The sequence below is a fragment of the Ursus americanus genome, chromosome 33 (genome assembly GCF_024610735.1).
Source record: "Ursus americanus isolate L20-20 chromosome 33, mUrsAme1.1.p, whole genome shotgun sequence".
Lineage (NCBI taxonomy): Eukaryota > Metazoa > Chordata > Mammalia > Carnivora > Ursidae > Ursus > Ursus americanus.
Window position 1 is genome coordinate 25,130,962 of NC_142159.1, and position 18,105 is coordinate 25,149,066.

At 49.5% G+C, this 18,105-nt stretch overlaps 1 protein-coding gene across 3 annotated transcripts; it reads left to right on the forward strand.

Moving 5' to 3' along the window:
- Positions 1–3,125: 3,125 nt before the first annotated feature.
- On the forward strand, positions 3,126–17,481 carry ERRFI1 (ERBB receptor feedback inhibitor 1). 3 transcript variants are annotated; one of them, XM_045803578.2, is made up of 4 exons: positions 3,126–3,273; positions 13,499–13,692; positions 13,804–13,880; positions 14,770–17,481. In XM_045803578.2, the coding sequence occupies exons 2-4, from the start codon at positions 13,571–13,573 to the stop codon at positions 15,951–15,953; spliced, it is 1,383 nt and encodes a 460-aa protein (XP_045659534.1). In that variant the 5' UTR covers positions 3,126–3,273; positions 13,499–13,570; the 3' UTR covers positions 15,954–17,481. The 3 variants fall into 3 exon arrangements, with proteins under 3 accessions (XP_045659534.1, XP_045659532.1, XP_045659535.1); XM_045803576.2 differs by lacking the exon at positions 3,126–3,273 and having other exon boundaries at positions 8,125–13,692; XM_045803579.2 differs by lacking the exon at positions 3,126–3,273 and having other exon boundaries at positions 13,567–13,679.
- The last annotated feature ends 624 nt before the right edge of the window (positions 17,482–18,105 follow it).

Genomic DNA, 18,105 nt, shown 5'->3' on the forward strand with positions numbered 1-18,105 from the left:
AAACGCTTTAGAACTAAGAGGGTGATTCAGAAAGTGTCTCACGTAAAAGTATTTCTTTATAAACAATATAGAAACACAAAACCATCAATAATCAAGAAGAATAAACACCAAAATGTGTATCCTCTTCGGCAGGATTCAATAATCATTCAAACATAAATTTGGTAAGGTTGTAAGGCCCCGGTCCAGCATGTTCCTGCTTACACACAGCTTGCCGTCTTGCTAGACAGGAGGAAAAGGAACGGTGTCTTTAGAAAAGCAGTGTCTGTGATTCTAGGGTTTCTGAGCAAGAACCTCTCCTTGTTCTTACTCCAAGGACAGCTTCTTCTTACACTGAAAAACAGGCAAGTGGAAAGGGACAATTTGGGTCGATGAGATGTAAGCCTAACATTTTAGATGTTGTGTTTAGTTTTTTTTTTAATTAAAAAACAATCAGCTAATATAAATTCCTTGAGAAGTGCATCAAAATGAAATGGACTGTGAGAGAGGTAAAAAAAAAAATTGTCTGACTTTAAACTTCTCTCTTACTGGAGACAATTTAAAACAAGTTAGGTTTGGTACAAAGAGAATCTTTTTACCCTAAACCTCTAGTCTAATGTTCTAATTTGCTAAAAGTCAATGAATGAAAAAAAAAAAAAAGTCAATGAATGATTACTTGGTGAACACATTATGCTAATACTGTTTCAAGCTGCTTTAGCATTTTCTTTTTAAACTCTTCCCAAAACATTCTACAATATCATTGACTGACCATGGTGTTACAAAATATCACTAATCGACTATTACATAAAAGATTTGTGGGGTGTGAGTCTATTCATGTAATTCGGCCACAGCTGAGAGAGCTATATTACATAAACATAATTGTAAGCAAAATTCAGTAAGCTAGCAACTATAACTGTTTTTTTTCCCCAAAATGAATAAAGATGTTGATTTTGCTGGTTTAAAATAGATCGGAAGAAAAAAATGGATTAATCATATATTACTCGCGTGATTTTATGGTTTTTGATAATTTACCAAAACAGCTCACCATACAGCTCCCAACCATATAGCGAGTATTCTGTTGATCTTCTTTCTCTAAAGAGGGGGTGTGTTTGATGGTTGCTCTGGGAATTATCACTGGTAATGAATAGGGGAATGTAAAAGCATGCCAATAAGACCAAAGCACAAATTACAACTGTATTGTAGTGGCTTGAAATAGCGTAACGAGGGTTCCTTTTGGATGAAACTTGAGCTCATCTAGGTCCCCATTCAGTAAATGCTGCACTGTGAGGTCTGAAAAGATGTTCTCTGTCAAGTTCTCAGGCTGGTCCTGTCAGTACACTGATAACAGCATATGGGTAAGTCTTAAACATAAATGAAACCAGAATGGGGGGGAGGGGAACAATCTGGATAGATTTTCTGTGAATCAAAAAACCTAATTTGGTTAAGAAAACCAGCAAGGAGTTGTGACTAATTTCCATCATCCTAAAATAAACTAAACGAAGGGCACTAAGAACATAAGTTAATAGACGGCATAACTGAATTGTTGGTAAGTAGCACAGGCATGAAAATGACCCAAGAGCCCCTGTAGGCCCATCAGAAAGACCAGAAAAGAGAGTAGAGCTCTCTGCTAATCATGTTTATCTTGCAACTGAAAGAGGACGAAGGGATCCTTCTTGCGTGTGTGTGTGTGTGTGTGTGTGTGTGTGTGTGTGTGTGAGAGAGAGAGAGAGAGAGAGAGAGAGAGAGAGAGAGAAGGCATTGAATTCAAAATTAGGCCTTTGAATTAAATTTAGAAGAATGTAAGTAAACAATAGGGGAGAAAAGGCAAATCATTTCATGGAGTGCGTAAGTTAATAGTTAACCTGAAAATGAGGTCAGAATCTCATTCCATATGTTAAACTACCCCAATTAGGTAGCGCTAAATGTGTAACTCTCAGGCACAATTGCTGAAACCAAGAAGGGGCTCTACAGGACTGAGGAGGTCAGCCGGAGGTCTGTGGCCTCTACTTAATAAGAGAGTACCATTCAGGGGACTGTTCTAGTTAAAACTGGAGGGTTTCTGTCTGTTTGCTTTTTTTCTTACTTTAGTTACTCTTGGTTTGTTATCATTTGTAGTATTTATTTTACGGTTAAACTATAAGCCTAAGTTGCATCACCGTGGGGGGAGAAGCCTCCTCCCGCAGGCTGGCGGCTGGTTTGTCCTTGGGCATCACTGGGGGCCCGAATGCCCACAGATGCTGAGAGCAGCGTGGGTCTAATAAGTAAACACCAGATTGGAAACTGAAGAAGAGGCCAGGTTGGGGTTGGGGGTGCTCCTTATGGAAGTCCGTGGGCTGCCCTGGGCAGGTCAGCTGTCACCAGGGCCTGGCCTTGATTTTCAAACATGTGGTCAGAGGAGAGGCGGCTGGGCAGACCCGCGTTCAGTGGTCCCATGAAAGGCCCTCAGCAGGGTAGCCTCACTGCCCCTCAGTCTCACCCTGTCCCATGCTGTCCCACTCTGCCCCACACTGTGCAACTCTGTCCCTCGATGTCCCGTGCTGTCCTAGAGCGTCCCTTGCTGTCCCCACACTGTCCGTCAATGTCCCACTCAGTCCATGCTGTTCCCCTGCTGTCCCTCCCACGCCTCGGCCCGCAGGCCTCCCGGTGCGCGCGGGCCTCCTGCCCTGCGAGGCTCCACTGGCCTTGGCCCGGGAGTCCTCGGCCACCCCCGCGGCGGCAGCGAACCGCGGACCCGGTAACACCCGCCAAACCCCGCCGGGGCCAGGAAACGACGGGAAACCCCGCGCGACGCTCGGCGCCCCCTTTGGCTTGGGAGGAACGCGGGCCGAGACCGAGCTGCCCTCACACTTCGGAGAAAAATTCAGCCTCAGGATTCTGACGGCTCAGCAGCCGCTGCTTGGATCGGGCAGAGCTGAGGCGCGGAGGCCGCCGAGGCCCAGAAACGGCTCCCTAGGACACAAAGGCTGCATCACCGCGGGGCCGCGCGACGCCGGTGGACCCCAGGCCAGCGCCTGGGCCGCGGCATCGCCCCTTTAAGCGGCGCACGGCCGGGATTGGCTGAGCGGGGGAGGTGGGGCGCCGAGCGTCGACGTCACGGCCCCGCCACTCGCTATATAATGCGGCGTCGGCTGCCGCGCCGACGGCGGCCGAGTGCGAGCGGGGAGCGCGAGCGGGGAGCGGCGGCCAGCGAGTGGCGAGGCGCCTGCGCGGTGTCCGGGCCCCTGAGCCCGCGGCGCTGAGCCAGCCGGGACGGACATGCGCGGGAGGGCGCCGTGGGGCAGCCGCGGCTCCGCGGGGGTAAGGGGCCTGCGGGCCGGGGGTGGGGTGGGGAGGGCGGCACCGCCCCGCGCCCCCGCCCCTGCCGGGCCCCTGTGCCGGGCTGCGGGCGGCTCTTGACGCTGGGCGGGTCCCTGGGGCGCGAAGAGGGTCGCCGCGATGAGGAGCTCCCCGGACGGATGAACAGACGGACGGACGGGGGTCGGTGGGAGGGGCCGGTCCGGAGGCGCTGCGCGGGGGCCCGGGCTTCGGGAGCCGCGGGCCAGGGTCCTGCGCCCGTGAGGCTGGCGGCGGCCTCGGCGTCCTCCTTTCCACAATGGGACTGCGCTGCCCCGGCGCGCACCGTGTGCCCGTCAGCCCCGTCCCGAAGGCTGTGCTGGGGGATGGCCGGCCCGCGGTCCCCCAGCTCTGTCTCTCGACGACGACGGTCGTCCCGGTCAGGGTCCTTGAATTCCACGGGGTAGTTCCGAGTCCCCCTCCGCCTATCTCAGAAACGCGATCCTTTGGTCGGAGCGTCCTAAATACTGTTTCCGAAGCAATGGAAGTGCAGAATTCTGTGTTCGGAACGTGACTGCTTGTTGGGTGTTTCTCGTGTGTATGTGCGTGTGTGTTTATATGTGTATCACAGCCTCGTACAAATTAGATGACTTCTTAACCATGATTGGTGCTGTACTGGTGCTTCCTAAGTCTTTATTAGGATTTCGTCATTGCTTGAAAGGAACCAGTCTCTTACCTGATAAAAAATATGAATAGATTGTTAGTCATAAACTTAAGTGCAGTCAGAATAGACTGTAGCTTTAAAAGAGATGTGTTGGTGACTTTAGGTACACCTGCAACACAGGTAGGGCCGGACTGGTTTCTAAGCAACTGTCAGAGGTGAAGAAAGGTGAGGTTAAAATGCCTTTTTTTTTTCTTCTGAAGAACAGTATTTTGCACAGTTTTCAGCTTTTATAAATCTGTAAGAGTGCAAAGAATATGTGTTTTTTGAGGATACTGAAACATTCACCATACCAAGTCTTGCTTTTTTTTTTTTTTTTAAACTCCTTCCCCCCCACCACTTTTGTAATTACACAGTTTTCAGCAAAGTTTTACCTGAACAGACCAAAGACAGGAGACCAGGTACCCATTTCAGGAATGGACCAAAGTTTGCTAAGACAAAACAAGCGTTCGCTTCTTGTTAATTGTGCTATGATTGGTTACCGGTATGTTATCAGATAACATACTGCTATCTTTTCCAGATATTAGCAGATTTGAAGACAAATACATACAGCTTTTAGCCTGAACTTCAGACAGTATTTGTCAGCTTCTTCACTGCACACAGAGGTTTATTTTCAGCTGCATGTCTCAGTGGATACTGGCTAATAGGTGATAGAGGTCCTGGGCTCACAATTTATAACCTGACATGTATTAGATTGTAAACTCCTTAAGGGCAGGAACTGTTCCTTGTACAGCTTCTATCTTGTGCAGCCTTGCACATAGTTGATGGCTGATAAATAATTGCATGGAAGCATATTTTACATCTTAAAGCTCAGCAGGATTGGACCAGTCACTGATAAGGGTGGAAAGCAAATCTTTTTTTATGGCTGTTATGAAATGTCTAAATTATTCATTTTTTCACCAGATAGGTAAAATTACTGTTTCAATGAATTGTTTCTCCTACCTTCATTTCACAATAGGTACTGGTCACTCTTTCTGTGAGATTTAATTATACTGTAGACTTGAGTTTTTGTGTGAAAATAACTCTTAACTGCTGCTTCTCAGAAGTTGAACCAGATAATACTCCCTTTCAGCTAATACTAATGGTAGCTTTTAAAAGCAAGTTGCCTAAATTACAGGTACTATCTAACATGCTTGAAACTGACCTGAATGTCTACATACCATCAGGTTGCTTTAGAAAGGTGAGCAGAGGAGGGAAAGGTGGTGCCAAGGGTAATTCCAGGAATTTGAATGTCATCAGCTCTCTCTGCCAGAGAAACAGCTCTGCTTTCAGTCTCAATAAATTTGAATTGGTACCTCATCATCAGGATTCTTTTTGCATCTTTTGGTGCTACTAGTGTTTGGCCATGCTTCATAAAAGCGAACGAATAACCTACTAGATACTAGATACACAAGATCCAGCTGTGGCATTCTGGCGTTTTTCGCACAGCATAAATGCAGGCTCTGTAAAGGTGGATAAAACTGGTGAGTTTCAAGGTTCTGAAAGTAACTAGCATACTAGAGAAATTTGCTTTAAGGTGGGGAAAAGTTAGTGTGGGACTCAGATTTCAGAAAGGGAAAAAAGGGTTCTGCAATTTGGAATCATTACTGATACTTTAACCCAATTCCTCATACTGTAAAATGGGGCAGTATTTCTAAGAGGTGAATCTTCCAGGCCTTGGTGAATGTATTTGTAGACTATGGGGCTCTGGCTACATGAGATTTACTCCTTTTCCACTCCAGAGTGCCATGATTCAACATTTCAGGGGAAGCAGTAGGAGCGTAAGGACGAGAAGACATTGAAGCTCCTCTTGAGGACCCACAGAATGGGAAACCTGGCCAGGTACAGGTTATTTCAGATAATCTGTATTTTATTCGCTGAGTAGAATACTCTTCTAATTCTTCTCACGGCTGCCTCTTTTTCATCATTAAATTTCAATTTAAAAAGTCGCCTCAGGGAGGTCTGCCCTAACTACCCTTGTCAGTCCGGCCTCCCCACCCTGTCCTCCTGGGGACGTTATCACAATCTGAAATTGCTTATTGTCTCCTCGTTACATTGAGGCTTTCTCAGGCGGCAGCCACGTCTCTTTCACTACCATAGGATCTGCTCCAGAATAAGCACTTGAGAACCATTTGTGGCAATAACTCATCCTTGCCCTCTAAGAATTTGTGAGTAAAACCCTGTGCATGGAGCTCCAGTTCCTGTCTCTGCAGTTGACTAGCACTGAGGTCTTGAGCATTTCGCTTAGCCATCTCTGCATCAGTTTCCCCACTGATAAATAAGAACATCAGAAAGAGAAGTGAGGTTGGGGTGCCTTGGTGGTTCAGTCCGTTAAGCGTCTGACTTCTGATTTTGACTCAGGGTCATGGGATGGAGTCGTCATCCCCCACCCCCTCCGCACTCAGTGGGGATTCTGCTTGGATTCTCTTTCTCTCCCTCTGCCCTGCCCCTTGCTCATGCTCTCTCTCTAAAATAAATAAAACCTTAAAAAAAAAAAAAAAAAAGGAAAAAAGAAAGAAGTGAGGTTTTTGCCTAGAATGAAGAGACGGTGGAGAGGAGAGGAGTGAAAGTGTAGCAGGGGAGTGCTGGATTAGAGAGCAGAAGAGCCTCACTGGCCTTTCTGCTAACAGGAAGATGTTTGGCCTCACTTCCTCATCTGCAGAATGCAGAGTCTAATCCCTGCCTCCTCTTACAGGGATGTTCTGGGGATCAGGTGAGATAATGTAGCAGAAAGTGCTTTGTAATTTGTGGAGTGCTTTACAAATACAAGATATTCTGTTATTAAATTCTAGACTTTAAAATGGAGCCTGATTGTAACACCATTGCCGGGATCCATGCTGCGAGAGTGTGTTAAAATGAGGCCCATTGGGTATATGTGGGGACCCCTGTTATGGGTAAAGACAGACCTGCTTGATACCAACTATCTTGTAATGAGTTGTGTAATGGTGAGCCATCAGTGTATCCTCAAAGATTGAGGGCTTTGAAAGAATTGCTTAAAGTAGTCACAGAATATAAAATTGATGCCTTAACCCACCCTTCCGGAGGATACATAGGCCAGATCTGCAATTAATAACTTTCACAAGAGGATTTGAGGGAGTTGAAGTAAAACAGGGACTTTCATAGTCTAAGCGTTACCCAAGAAAAACTATTAGCAAGCAGCAAATCCCCAGAAAAGTCTGTCTGAGCCACACTTAACACAAGCCTTCTAGTGGGTCAGTTAGGAGACCGAGGGGCTTGGAGAGAGAGGCCCGGTGGTGTGGTGAGAGCCTGGCTTACGTCTCCGGGCCCCACTGTTGACCTGGAGCGAGGCATTTGGTGTGCCTCCAGTCCCTCATCTGTAAATGAGGGTCATAATAGTAACCAGCCCCATGGGGTTGTTGGGAGGATTACATAAGTTATACATATAAATCACTTAGAACAATGCTTGTCAGATAAGTTTCCAAGAATTAGTTTATTTTTTGTACTGGTTTTATGTTCATTGTGACAATCTGGAGTCACCCACTGGGTGACTCCAGTGCTCATTAAGTAAATTTTCAAGTTTTAAAGACTGCCTTCCCATTATTGGACTATTGTGCTCCTTGTTAAGATGAGAATAGAACCCACGTGTTTTTTCCATTTGGAAATCTATTATGTGTATGTCGAAAACGAATAATATTTTCCCACCCCGTGCATGTGCCGGTACTGATCGTAGCATCTGTAGGAAGCGTACAAAGGACAAGAGACCACGTCCCCACCGTGGTCCGCTCCTGCCTCTGCGCGAGGCTGCGGAGGACACTAAGCGAATCAAAAGGCTATTGATGACGATGCCGTGGAACGAATAGGTTTTTGTTAGTTTGCCGTTTCTGAAAATACTCAGCTAGAAAATACTCTGAATTATTCAAGAAATTATGTCACTCAGCTTTGCTTTCCACAGTCTGAAGATAAATTATTTTCCTTGTTGCCTCCGTTTTTACCACCTACAAGTGGGCCATTCCGCGCTGGCCCGCTGAGGGGAGGCTGGATGCCGCGGGGAGGCTGGATGCCCGGGGAGGCTGGATGCCGCGGGGAGGCTGGATGCCCGGGGAGGCTGGATGCCCGGGGAGGCTGGATGCCGCGGGGAGGCTGGATGCCCGGGGAGGCTGGATGCCGCGGGGAGGCTGGATGCCCGGGGAGGCTGGATGCCGCGGGGAGGCTGGATGCCCGGGGAGGCTGGATGCCCGGGGAGGCTGGATGCCGCGGGGAGGCTGGATGCCCGGGGAGGCTGGATGCCGCGGGGAGGCTGGATGCCGCGGGGACAGATGTCCCTCCCCACCCCGCGGAACCGTGCTGCCTGGCTCCTGAAACCAGCACGTGTACCTTGAGTTCCTGCAGGAGCATTTCAATTACATTTTATTCATTAACTTAATATAAAAGACGTGAAGTCCTCTATGCTTCTAACACGAAGGCCATTTATGCTTCCCGTGGTAACGGGGGAGCGCGAAGGAAATTCCTGCCCGCCTGCCCCTTCGCTCCCTTCCCCCAAATCATGGTCTGTTACGGTGAAATCTGAGAAAAATCCTGAATTAGGGCCTTTGATTGGGAAGAGTCCTTGGCTCAGTAAGTAAACTCAGGTCATGCAGCACTGGAACTGTCATAGACACCGAATGTGTTAGATGAGCGTTAATCAGTAAGTCTTCTCGTGTTATTAATAAAAGTTAAACTTCTGTCAGACGGCCACACTAAATGTCCAGTGTGTCAGACAGCTTGGCTGCCAGTGCTTTAGACAGGAATCACGATAAAAACGATGGGATTTTGTTTTGTTTTTGATATTCTCAAAGGTGGTTATTTTAGGCATTTTCAGACTGAAGATACACATGCAGATGGGGGCTTATGTGGGCAGGCTCAAAAACCATGGAATTGAAAATCTTTTTTTTCAGTAAAAAATAAAATCATGGAATTTGTCACATTCCGAAATCAGTTTCTTTTTACAAATCTTGGCTCTGAATAGGATTATCTTCTCTCTCTTTGGGCAAGGAAATAGTGGTGTAGGTAGTTGTTAAATAAGGGTGAAAAGACCATTTATCACCCTGAATAAACAGAAATCAGGTTCTAAAACCAGATTGAAAGAAGGAAATTACATCACACTTTTAAATAAGGAAGCACTGGGCAGAACTGGATGAGTTGTATGACAAAAATGTGCCCCTCCTCCTCTTGTGGATTGCTTTTGAGATTTATTAATGAGACCTGCTGGAAGGTAAGCACATCTAGGTTACTGTCATAAGGTAGCTTGGTATTTAAAAAAAAAAAGTTCCAAAGTGACTTTCCTCAATCCAAAGTCATGTGATTTCACCTTAATAAAGCATGTGTGGTATGCTTTTTTGGTGTAACCTTTTTTGTTTTGCTTAAGGAAAGCGACCTTAAATTTAGCAACAGAAACAGTGAGTGCGGAAGGAATGGTGTGGAAGAGAAGGTGAAATTCATTATTTTCAGAAAGCTCTCCCCTGGTTGCTTAAGTGAATGTACAGTAATAGAAACCAGTTTAGAAAGTTACATTGTTAACCACTTAAGCTTCGAGTTTTTACCCAGTCTGCAAACCGTCCACTTCAGATTTTGGAAACCAGTGTAATGAAAATCTCTCGCCTGCTCCTTACCTACACTTGTCACATTATTGTCATCGGGAGGTGTCCACCCACGTTCGGTGAATCCTGTAGCTCCTCACTGATTTACGGGAAACGTGAGTCTGTCATGTCAGTACTTTTTAAAAGTGAGATGAATATTTTCTCAATATCCATTTAGTAAATATTTATCAGAAACGAACGATGCCAGGATCTACACGGGGGGGGGGGAGAAAGTCCTGTCCAAAAAGATTTGGAGGATGGGCAAGGAATCGGGGCATGGCACGAAATAACCCAAGAACATGGGGACCCTGTGCGGCTTTTCAGCAGGGAGCCAAGTAGAGGACAAGGTGGTGTGACAGATGGCCTCCAAGGAAAAGGTGCATTCTAACAGATGAGGGGAAAAGAGAAGCAAGAGCTTGAAAAGGTAGACCAGGGCCTGCCTTGTTAGAGAGGCCTTAAGGCCAGCCTGCAGAGCTTAGAAGCGTTTGAAGGTGTTTGAGCAGTGGAAGATCTGAATTTGCGCTCCAGTTCAGGAATATGGATCTGGTCCTGGTGTGCAGGGCAGGGTCAGGTCTCTTCAGACCCAGGGCAGAGCGGTGCCCGTGAACAGAAGGAAGAGAGGTTTGAGAAGCAGTGTAGAAATAGGCTATGGAACTGGGTGATTGAATGGACACCTGTTGTAACTCAGGTTATTAAAAATGGTGCCTGTAGGAGAAGCAGGATCCTCGCAGACCCTGAACTGGCTTGGGAAGGGGGAGGGGGTGTGAAGTAACTGACGGAGTTCGGTTTGTAGCGTGGCAGATGCCAGAGGACCGTCCAAGTGGAAAGATAATCACCAGACAATAGGAAATGCAAAGTGGAAGCTTGAGCCAGGGCTGGAGTCGAGATTCAGAGATTGAGGAGCCGTCTACGTAGAGTTGAAGCCGTAGAAGTGGATCCAAACTCAGGGAGCCCGGTGGGGGAGGGGAAGCTGCAAGGAGAGCAAATCCAAGGACAGCCGCAAGAAACAGATGGTCTTAGGGGATGTATTTTTTTGTCTTGAAGTTTTAAAAAAGTGATGTTAGTAGGCAACGGTAGTTCACATCTGGGATCGGTATTTAACTGCATTTTTGACAGTCTAAAAAGGCTAAAGGTCAGTTGATGAATTTTAGGGAAGTTCTTTTGCCCAAGGTCGTTCTGATCCTGTTCGACACCAGACTGCCTGGGTTCACATTCGCTCTCACAGTTTGCATTTCATAACAGAATACCATCTTGTGCTGAGAGATACTGATTTCCCCACGTAGGGCTATTTTTGCAGTTGCTTTCCTAATGAATTGTCAGGTAGAGCTGGCTTTACAGTTGACACAGAAACAAAAATTGAAACACTGCAGCATTAGTGAAATTTCCCTGGAGCCGTGGGTTTCTTTTTAACTTGATGCTGGCTGTGCCGATTTTTCCGGAGGAGGGTGCATACTGCAGACCTGGGGAGTTCTGAGAGAGGCGTGGGAGAGCAGCAGGTGGCTTCCTGCCTCGGCTGGCATTCCCGCGAACACGCCTGAAACACTGCTTCCAAACCTACGGCAGGTCACCCTTCCGCAGCCTGTCGTTGGAAGTTATTTTCCAAAAGAGAACATGCAGTTATGTTTCTCTCCTTGCTTCTCCCATGCAAGCAAGTAGGAAGTTCGGACAGTTTCATAACACGTCCCATTCACAATTCCCCATTGAAATGTGGAGGCAGGTCACCTTCAATGAATACACAAAGACACTATTGTGGTCAGAAGTGAGCTGGCTTAGTGAACACAATTCTTTTTATACTAAAAAAATTTTTTTTCTTAAAGCTAACAAGTAGGTGATGGAAACAATGAATAAAAAATAACTTTCTAGAACATATACATAATTTTAAGGGGCCATCGAAATGTGAGTTTAGAATTCCGAGGCCATTCCAAGCAGAGGCGATAGTTACACAATCATTCTGTTGAAAGCTAAGATTTAGATTGCATTAGGAGGCTGACACGCAGTAATTACGAGGAGCACTTGCTGGCCTGCAGACAGGTGGGGGTTGGGCCTCCAGGATCCCCCGCAGCATTTTCCTGTAATCTGGATGAGGGATCTCCAAACGTGTGCTTTCAAACTACTTAAATACCATATTCTTCTTCCTATCTTGGCCTTTCGTTTTTACATCACCACAGATACTTTCCCTGTGGTCTTGCCTGTGCTTGTTGGGTGCTGGGGGGGAAGCGCCACATACCACCAGGCCAAGTGCCTGGAGGGAGCAGCGAGCAGTGTGTTCTAAAAATGTTTCTTTGTTTTTTTCTTAAGTTTTCTGTAGCTTTCCTTAATCCAGGTAAAGTAAAAACACGTGTGTTTCATTTCAAGCTTCTGAAGACCAAAAATAAAAAATAAGACTTCCCAGTAGCTTAGATTTCTTAAATGGTGGGGTCCCCCCCACCCCGTTCTTAATCGTATATCTTTGAGAGACTGATCCCAGAAAAAGAACACTTGACTATTTGAAATACTATTTGAAACCTGTTTGAGTCTCTGCCTCATGTATCAGAGCAGCTGGCTTTGGGAGGGTAAAAAGGTAGGACCAGTAACGGCCCCATCTTCCCTTTGTCACTGCAACATTACTGTCTCTCATTTGTGTCTGCGTCAAAAACAGCACTTGCGGAGTGTTTTTAATCTGTAGCTAAAAAAAAAGACCCCGTGCTCTATTCATCGTGTGCGTTCAGGTGGTCCGGACGGGGCTAAGAATTCGATGGCGCTCGGTCCTTGAGCACTTGCTGTGATTCACGATTGAGACCTAGCCTCTCTCCTGGACTCCCAGTCTCGTGGGTGACAGATCTGTCCATAAAACCGATGACCTGTGTAGCCCCTCCGCCGTCCCCTGCATGCACGTCGCACTCAGCTGTGTCGCCCCCAGTGCTCAGCACACCGCCCGGCTCCGGGTGGCTGTACCCCTGCCTGGGGAGAGCGCGAGACAGCGCTCGGAAGCGGCTGTGCACATCCCAGAAGGGGTCAGTGTTACCCAGAGAGTTGACAGATCATGTCCTAGTGTCCGAAAGAAAAAAGCCTCCCCTTGCTCTAAGGAAGCGTGACTCTCTGAAGAGAGCAGAGATGGATGCTAGTGGACACCTCGAGAAAGAAGGTGTGGGGCGGGCTCCTGGTCGACTCCAGACACGGACCACCTGGTGAGGAAGAGGGTCCTCACACCGAGGACGTCCTAGAGTAAGAAAAGGGCACTTACTTAGCCTCCGTCACCCTTGCCTTACAGCGAGGCGTGAATCCCGAGGCACTTCACGCAGGAGAATGTGAAGAATGTGCCTGTAAGTGTGTCTTTCAGCGGAAGGAGGACGCTGTCCCAGGCCTCTGCTGAAGCCCGCAGCCTTGCAGAACTTGATTTTTGCAGGATAATGGAAATGAGGATCTCCGTATCTATTTCTTTATTCTCGAGGAGGTAGTAACTGGAGAGTTTGTCCTCGTGGGGTAACGCGGCGCCACGGTACAGTCTCCGGCGCGGTGGCAGCGCTGGGGGTTAGCGGATGCCGGTCCTGCAGGACTGAATACAGTGATTTCTGAAGTGACCCGGTGGGCTTAGGGGACCGGGACCTCCGTGCCCACTATAACCGCACTCTGGAAGGTCGGGTCGTAGGACGTTAGAGAGCGGTGTGCGCTTTGGCCAGCGAGTGGGATTTGTCGTGCAGGTGTCGGGCTGCCATCGGAGATCTGCTTTTGCTCTCCACGGATTATTCCTCACTTAGCCGCAAACATTTCAGAGCTTTGATTAGTACTCGCCCCCCCCCCATTGTTCTCAGTGTCTGCATTTAAGTGCCATCCTGAGAAGTAAGGATGAGTTCATCCCGAAAGGTCGGGATTGAGTGAACATCTATAACTAAATTTTTCTTTCCCACATCCCCCCAGATTCTCTGCTGTTAGCTCTGTGTGGCTATTTGTGAATTGTTTATTCTCTCGTCTCTTCTCTGTCCCGCACCCACAGGGAATGCGAGCTACTGGTTGACCGCAGATCCCCAGGCCTCACAAGTGTGGAGACCTCCCAGAGTCAGACACCATGTCCACGGCGGGAGTTGCTGCTCAGGAGATTAGAGTCCCATTGAAAACTGGATTTCTGCACGATGGCCAAGCCATGAGGACCGTGAGGACCTGCTGGGGCAGCCGCAGTGAGTTTGAAAAGTAAGCGCAGGGCAGAACGGCCCTGAGATCTCTAAGCCCGTGATGGTAAGCTGAGATCGAGAATACGATGGCTCCTTGGTCATGACCGAGATGTTTTTCCTTTCCTTTCAGTCACTTTTTGGACATTGACCCCATCACCATGGCCTACAGCCTCAACTCTGCGGCTCAGGAGCGCCTCACGGCTCTTGGTACGTGTCCTGGAAACCCCAGCGGGGCCGTGCTTGAGGGCAGTTGGCCGTGGGGATGGGCCTGGCTGGCCCCGGCCGGTCCTCCAGCACCGCGCTGCAGTGAGGAAGCCGCCCGAACCGTGTCCGGCGGGAGCCTGACCCCTGGTGGCAGCCTGACCCCTGCTCGCTCTCGAGCCACCCCGCCTTCGCCCTGAGTCACTGGTGCCCTGACGAGACCTGTGTGTGCAGGTGTGAGCTTTCACGGTCCGTGAGCTCCGATGCCAGCTCCGATCCGCTTACAGCTTTTAGGGACCTCGGAGGAGAGCCCTCGTCTCTCACAAGTATCGGCTGCGCATCCGAGGGAGATCGAGTAGTGTCCACGTGGATACAGGACTTAGGAAAGCGTGTGATGTGCCGTGTGGCACGTGTGACGGGGACACTGTGTTCCTTAGATTTTTGTCAGGAGCACCTAGCACGTCGACGCTCTCCTAGCGTCACGATGGGCTAACGGTGCGGACCCGGTGTCGCCTCGCTCACGCCCTGCCTGCCTCGTGTCGCCACATCTCTTACATGGCCGGGCTGGTGTGGTGCGGTCGCCACGTAAATTACACGCTGCTCGTCGTCTGCGAGTTTTGCACACGTCACAAAACCTGCCGAGATGTGTGGGTGTGCGCCGCACACATGTCCGAGGGAGATGGCAGAGATAACTCGGTCTTTGAACCGGATCACGGGCATGAGCAATCCTCTGGCCCTAATTACACCTGGGCCGCCCCACGGGGGTTCTCAGGGCGGCAGCCGCCGGTGGGCGCTGCCTTGGCACAGAGCCGTGGGCGCAGGGAGCCGGGCTCGGCCTCGCGCGGGGGGGCAGAGCACGGCGCGGGTCCTCGACTGACCTTCTCGTTCGTTCCAGGGCACGCGGCGACATGCGGTCCGAGGAACGGCAGCCACTTGGCGGAAAACGGCCCCGCTCAGAAGCCCAGCCTGGCCCCCCTTCTCATCCCCCCGGGCGAAGACTTGGGGCAGCGCGAAGAGGAGCGAGTCGTGTGTGGTTTTAGGAAGCTCTCCGTGAACGGGGTCTGTGCGTCTCCTCCTCCGCTCACACCCATAAAGAGCCCCCCTTCCCCCTTCCCCTGCGCGGCCCTCTGTGACCGGGGCTCCAGGCCCCTCCCGCCGCTGCCCATCTCTGAAGACCTCTCCCTGGACGAGACGGACTGTGAGGTAGAGTTCCTCACCAGCTCGGACACGGACTTGCTCCTGGAAGACTGTACGCTCTCAGGCTTCAAATACGATGTTCCCGGCAGGCGAAGCTTCCGTGGGTGTGGACAGATCAACTACGCCTATTTCGATACCCCGGCTGTCTCGGCCGCGGACCTCAGCCAGGCCCCTGATCAGACCGGCGGGGTGCAGAATTCAAACCCTCCTCCGCCCCAGAGCCACCGAAGATTAAGGAGGTCTCATTCGGGACCAGCTGGATCCTTCAACAAGCCAGCCATAAGGATATCCAGCTACATACACAGAGCCTCTCCGAACTCCGATGAAGACAAACCCGAGGTGCCCCCCAGGGTGCCCATACCTCCTAGGCCAGTGAAGCCGGATTACAGAAGGTGGTCAGCGGAAGTGACTTCTAGCACCTACAGTGACGAAGACAGGCCTCCCAAAGTGCCACCAAGAGAACCTTTATCCCGGAGTAACTCCCGCACACCCAGCCCCAAAAGCCTCCCGTCTTACCTCAATGGGGTCATGCCCCCTACGCAGAGCTTTGCCCCTGACCCCAAGTACGTCAGCAGCAAAGCCCTGCAGAGACAGAACAGCGAAGGGTCTGCCAATAAGGTCCCGTGCATTCTGCCCATCATTGAAAATGGGAAGAAGGTTAGCTCGACACATTACTACCTGCTACCTGAGAGACCACCGTACCTGGACAGATATGAAAAGTTTTTTCGGGAAGCAGAAGAAACAAACACAAGCGCCCAAACCCAGCCACCGTCTGCTGACTGCGGTGTCGTCTCAGCCGCAGAAAAGCTGGACTCAAAACCAAAACTGGATCTCGGTGGCCACGTGAAGCGCAAACATTTGTCCTATGTGGTTTCTCCTTAGGCTCTGGGGTCGTGGTTCAGCAGGGGCTCCCTAGGAGCCAATGGCTCCCAAGCCACTTTCCCGTTTGGTTGAGGTTCACGGGGAAGTGGTTCAGGTTGAAGAATCAAATAGTTGAAGCCTCCGTCTTAGAGAGAAGGGGTCAGAGCAGCCGGGAGGCGCTCTCATGCCGAGAAGCCCCGAGTTTGTTGGCGTTGGAGGAGAGTCTGCTCCAGCCCGGAGTGTAAGCTGTGCGGATGGGGAGGGGCGGCTGGGGAACCTTGGACATGTGTAGACATTAGAGACCTGTAGACGCCTGTGGCCTAACCACGGGCCATAGTCACGGGGTAACCAATTAGTTGCTGCCTTAGAGTAACATATATTCAGAATGATAAAACAAGCTGGAGGACGAGTCCTGACCGAAAATTGAGCAAAATGGAAGAAAACACAGTATTGTTTAGATCGGAATCATAAAAAAACAAAAACAAAATTTTTGCTTAGTCAGTTTGCAAGGGTCTGGCTCTCGGGCCCGTGAAGTTCTGTCTCCTTTATTTCCACAATCACCTGTGCCACCGAGGGCAGGCCGCACATCCGTCCGTGACTCTGCCTGCCCCGTGTAAACACCGTCCCGGGGCCTGGGTCCCTCCGGGTTCTGCCTTCTGCTCCGTCGAGGGGAGGTTGGCCGTGTGCTCAGCCGCTGTTTTCACCTGTGCACGCATGTCTCACACATGAGACATGAGAAATGAGAAGATACCAGAATCCGTACATGATTTTTCCTGACAATTTCTGCTCCGTTCTGCCCGCTGGTGTGACCCACTGTGGCGCGGGCCTTGCAGCCGCGGGGGGGGGGGGGGGGGGGGCGGGGGCACATTTGACTCCCATGGAAAAGCAGGCCGTTCGCCCGTGTTCAGGAGGTCCATTTTAAGCAGTCGTGAAACAGTGAGCTGTGTGACTGAGAGTCACTGGAGGGCGTGTGTTGTGTTTTTGTGTTGGTGTTTTTTTGTTTTTTTTTTTTTTTTAGACTATTAATAAACAAATACAACACAAGCTGGCCTTGTGTTGCTGGTTCCTATTCAGTATTTCCTGGGGATTGTTTGCTTTTTAAGTAAAACACTTCTGGCCAATAGCACAGTATGTCTTAATAGCACAGGTCATGTCAGCATCTTCCTGCCTTTGAGACTCTCCGGGCCGGCCGCTTCACCTGGACTCAGTGAGAGCCGCAGCGTGCGCTGGGGTTTCTGCGTGCTTCGACGTCGGGTCTCGTACAGATAAGCACAGAGACGGTGCTCGCTAACAGGCACACTATGACGACGTTCTCTTAACAGTTAAACAAGCTGTTTACAGTTTAAACTGCTGAATATTATTTGAGCTATTTAAAGCTTATATTTTAGTATGAACTAAATGAAGGTTAAGACATGCTTTAGAAAAATGCACTGATTTCCGCATTATGTGTACAGTGTTGGACAAAGGATTTTATTCATTTTTGTTGCATTATTTTGAATATTGTCTTTTCATTTTAATAAAGTTATAATACTATTTATGACACCGTTAACCACGTTTCTTGCCTAAACTCTTATAAAGTCGATGTCTCAAATACGTTGACAAGCATGGCCCTCTCTAAGCACAAGGGAAGATTTTTGACAGCTTCCTAAATGCTTGAAATTTACTGTGCTTTCCTAAGATAAGTCATTTGAGCCTTATACATACGCATAGTGAAAGCAGGCTGTTTGTTTTCACCTTTAACAGTTCAGAGAGGGGACTTGAACTGATGCTGGGGTGTTACCGTCACAACATGTGCTGCCTGGGGAGGGGCATGCCTGTCAGGGGGAACATACAGGAGAAATCCGCTCTCAAACAGACTTGATGGGACTCACACGGAGTTTCAGGATTAGGTGTGGATTGTCGTGGGCCCTTTGGGAAGCTCTGCTGCTTGTCTGATGTGAGGTCCCCAGAGGAACCCCAGCCTGCCATGGCCCCTCCCCCCACCCGGAGAGGACAGGCTGCTTCTCACAGCTTCTGGACCAGGAGGAAGTGGGGCCCCTGCGTGTGAGGACACCTCTCCAGTGCCGCGGGGCCCTGTGCTCAGCTCTCCCCTCTCCTGGGCCCTCTCACCACTTTGCAGGCTCCTGGGCAATGGTGAAGCTCTCCGTGACCTTGACGGAGCCCCTGCATGTGC